Source organism: Pollachius pollachius, assembly GCF_949987615.1.
Source record: "Pollachius pollachius genome assembly, chromosome: 15".
NCBI classification, from domain to species: domain Eukaryota; kingdom Metazoa; phylum Chordata; class Actinopteri; order Gadiformes; family Gadidae; genus Pollachius; species Pollachius pollachius.
The window spans coordinates 14,185,111-14,189,286 of NC_136948.1; the positions used below are offsets into that span (position 1 = coordinate 14,185,111).

The following is a 4,176-nucleotide window of genomic DNA, read 5'->3' on the forward strand; positions in this document are numbered from 1 at the left end:
TCCTGCTGCAAAGCGGCTCCCCGCAGTGCCTGGTGCCCCTGGTGGAGCAGTACCGCAAGCGCATGTCCCGCTGCTGATGACGAAAGCTCCCCGCTCCAGGTCACCAACCCGACCCCACCCACCCACCCACTCCACCTGGAAACCCCCCCCCCCCCGACACCAGGCCTGAACGGGGGTCTGAACCCCTGATCCAGGCCCGTAACAGGACAACGAGGAGACCCCGGGGAAGAGATCCGAATGGGCTTGTGGTCCTAAGGGAGAGAAAAGCACTTTAGTGGGGGTGGACATGATGAAGCATGCAATGCAAGACAGTAGCCTATTCCACCCGTCTCCCCGGCCGTTACAGTGGACCCCGGTTGACACTGGGAGTGTACTCCCTTCTACAAGGCGTCTATGGTGCGTATAATCAAACACCATCCGTATGCGAAATACGAAAAAGAGAAAAAAAGAGCAGGCCGTGTGACGCTCGAGAGAACATTGTAGAGCAAAGCTCTTAAGTGTTAGTCGTAAGTGGGAATCGTCTGTTACTAGTAAGTCGTCTCCCCACTCCCGGAGGGACCTTGTAGTAGAGGCATTATGACTATTAGTTCACCACCTCTGCCCACGCACTCTGTGTGTGTGCGTGTGCGTGCGTGCGTGCGTGCGTGCGTGTGTGTGTGTGTGTGTGTGTGAGTGTTTGTGGAGAACTTGAACACAGGTGTGTCAGGGTGCCCTCTCTCTCCACAGAGGCTGGAGGGGAAACAGACTCTCTTTGCATGGCCAAAACAGAGGGCACACCTGGCCTGGATGTAAAATGCTTGAATCAGTGCGACACTACTGGGACATTAGAGAGCCAGGCTCCTCTATTTACCATAATGAATCGGTAGAGATGGAGACCCCAGCTGCTGCCACGAGGCAACTGGACAAAATGAATCCTATCCCTTCCTTTAATATTTATTGTTATTATTCTTCTAATCTTATTATCGTTATTCTTTTTCAAAGGATGTGCGTCACGGTTTGTTTGTATGGTGTGCGTTTGCAACGTAGGGTTTTCGTTTTCAATGTATGGACTTATGGACGTAGCAGAATACCTTGAATAGAAATACTGGACATGACACCCTGATGAAGATTGATGATCAACTGTAGTGAGTTCAGTCGGATGAACATCACGTTTTTTCAGATGTTAGAATTGATGAGGTGTGCGTGTATGTGTGCGGCATGTGTGGTTGAGTGTGAGCATGGGTGTGCGCTTGCTCGTCAACCTTCGCTTGTGAGGTCCTACTCTTTGTTGTCACTGACTTTTTACAAACCACAGGATGTGTGTGTGTGTGTGTGTGTGCGTGTATGTGTGTGCGTGCGACTGTGTGTGTTTGTGCGCGCGACTGTGCGTGTGTGCGTTTCTCCCTAGGGGTGTGTATGAGTGTATTTGCATCGGTTTGCCTAGATGAAGCACACAGGCTTTGCGTGTGATGCTGCAGGAACGTCCACCAGCTGAGACACTTTGCACATGGTCTTTCTATATTCCCAACACACGGATACACGTCAACACCTTTCATGGATTTGTATTTCTATGTGGACCCTTCATACGAAAAAGAAAAAAAGAGAGACTTACACATTATTTTAATTTTGTACGAACCAATAAATGATGCATATTGAAACTGGTCCGGCCGCTTTGCTCATTGTCATGTGTGCTCATGTTTTGGAAGATGTCTGAGGAGGAGGAGGAGGAGGAGGAGGAGGAAGAGTATAGTGAAAGCAGACGGGCTCCACTGATGCATGTCAAATAATTGCTCAGAGAAAAGGCTGCCATTTTTATTAGATATTCAGCTTGGAATAATACAGAGCACAATCATACAGCTGTAGTGGTACGGCGTGGAGTACATACAAAAGTTATAGGATTTGTGTAAACAAAGATTGCGTAGCACAAAGTATACTTTAATACAAATGAACTCTATACAAATATATACATAAGTTAACAAACAACGATCTCCCTTGCTTACGAACCAGCATCAAGATACATGAAGTATAAATAATGCGACGTTTAGCGAGAATATAGCGAGGTTAATGTAAAGTGTTCATCACTGCCGTTACGATATAGTCTGTAAAAATATCTATAGAAGAGGACTATAGTACATGAATGCAATCAGCAGGTAACAATAGCAGTTGCTTAACCAATCAATGAAATACAGTATCCATTATTTTCTATGTGCAGTAGAATACAAAAACACAATGACATCCGTGGTGGTGAACCTAACCTGCTGCTCCGCACTCTCCCACGCACACACTCCGCCTAGCCCAGGGTAGCCTGGGAGCAGGAGCTGCTGTCAAACTCACACCTCACCCCGCTGATACTGTCCACGCTGGGCTGGCTGTTCACCTGCTGGTGCGACAACGGGAACGTCTCCGAGCGGGATATCCGGCCCCGGCTGTGCGCGGAGGAGGCGGAGTTGGCCGAGGAGCAGTCTATCACCATCCTCATGAAGTCTGGGGCGGTGAAGCGTCTCAGCAGCCTGGTTCCAAGCCCCGTCAGGCCCGCCGGCTGCCCGTGCTCCGACGCCTTCCGGGGGTCCCCCGTCTCCCCTCTGATGAAGAGCAGCTTGTTCCTGCTGCCGATGGCGGGGATGCTTCCCCTCTTGAGCTGCGGCTCCCCCCTCCAGCCCGGGCAGGAAGCCAGCTGGCCGCAGGCCTGCTCCTTCAGTGACCCGCCGGTCAGCTGATCAGCGGGGGTCTTGCCGCTCAGCTGTGTTTTCACCAGCGTGTTGGCTTTGTCGCCGTCGGCCGCCAGACTGCGGCGGTTGCCCTGACACTCCATCTTGTCCACGAGGGATCGCTCGTCCTGCAGTGAGGCCCTCTTCAACCTGCTGGCAGACAAGCTGCCGTCCCGCACCTCTCCCTGGTAGGACTGCTTCCTGCCGCTCAGGAGGTCCGAGTTAAACGACTTTGCCTTGCCCCAGAGAGGAAAGGCCTCCAGGGTCCCTCGCAGGGGGCCGCGCTTGACATGCGTCGGGCTCGGAGTTGGCACGGAGTTCATTGTTTTTGCCCCTCTCAGATCTCTCAGCTGGCAGTTGTGGAGCTGTTTAGCAGTTGACAGCACACTGTTGTCTGCGTCCTTCTGCCCCCTCTCGGGGTGAGGGGGAGCGGGCTGCTGGAGGCGCTGGTGGCTGTCCTCCGGTGGCTGGCCGGCGGGGCAGCTGAAGCGGTTCCACAGGCCCATGGTGTCCGCCGCCCTCAGCTGTCGGTGGAACAGCCCCGGGAGCTGCTCGTCTTTGCTGCCGAGCTGCTTGGAGAAGCGTTCCAGGATGTGGCGGGGGAGTCGGCTGGGCAGGTGCCCCTCCCCGGGCAACACGGAGGAACAGCCGGTGTCGGCGGGGGGGTCGTCCGTCCCGGCGGCCCGGCTCCTGCAGGGGAAGCTGAGGATCTGAACACACTGGTTGTGGCCGAAGAAGCCGGCCACCTGCAGGGCCGAGTGGCCGGCGCAGTTGGTGCGGTCCAGCTTGAAGCCCAGCCTCTTGAAGGCACGCACCAGGAACTCCAGCACGGCGGCGTGGCCCGAGAAGGCGGCGTACATCAGGGCGTTGTTGCCCCAGGCGTCCGCCACGTCGGGGTCGGCGTTGAACTGCACCAGCAGCTTCACGGCCTCCAGGTGGCCCAGCTCGCAGGCGTGGCTGAGCCCCGTGCGGCCGTCCTCATCCCGGAAGTTGACCTCGGCGCCCTTCTCCAGCAGCAGCCGGGTGAACTTGGCGCGGGCCCCGGGGTCCGGCAGCCGCACGGCGAACATGAGCGGGGTCCGGCCGCTCTCCGTCTTGGAGTTGATGATGCGTCCGTCCAGCGCGTCCAGGATGAAGCGCGCCAGGTGCACCTTGCCGCCGTGCATGGCGTCCAGGAAGGTCTTGGTGCCGGAGCCCTGCCGCAGGTCTTTGGGTCGCATCATGCTGCTGCTCTCAGGGGGAACGGCCGGAGCGGACTGGGAGGGGGGCCGATGAGTCTGAGCCCGCCGGGGTAGAGAGTGTGAGAGCGTGCGATAGAGAGAGAGAGAGAGAGAGACGGCAGGAGATAGGAGAGAGGGGGAGAGCGTGGTGGTGGAAGAAGAGGCAGAGAGAGAGAGAGAGTGTCTCTGATGGCAGCAAGTGGGTTTACCTCGGAGTGAGTGTGTGGCGAGAAGCCGCCTGTGTTTTATACCTCCCCTCTCCACATGCC

The 4,176-nt window shown here is 55.8% G+C and overlaps 2 protein-coding genes across 2 annotated transcripts in view; one reads left to right on the forward strand and one right to left on the reverse strand.

Annotated features, from left to right (window-relative positions):
* Positions 1 to 77, forward strand: part of pak6 (p21 (RAC1) activated kinase 6) — a gene marked incomplete at both ends in the record, with an annotated part of 8,675 nt that extends 8,598 nt beyond the window's left edge. The window contains 1 exon segment of the mRNA XM_079752140.1: positions 1 to 77. This exon segment is cut by the window's left edge and continues 91 nt beyond it. Coding sequence (XP_079608266.1) covers positions 1 to 77 — 77 coding nt within the window.
* A 2,192-nt stretch (positions 78 to 2,269) lies between these two features.
* Positions 2,270 to 3,910, reverse strand: ankrd63 (ankyrin repeat domain 63; the record flags this gene model as incomplete). The annotated part of the gene is made up of 1 exon (XM_079752278.1): positions 2,270 to 3,910. One exon carries the CDS (start codon positions 3,908 to 3,910, stop codon positions 2,270 to 2,272), a length of 1,641 nt encoding a protein of 546 aa, XP_079608404.1.
* Positions 3,911 to 4,176: the final 266 nt, after the last annotated feature.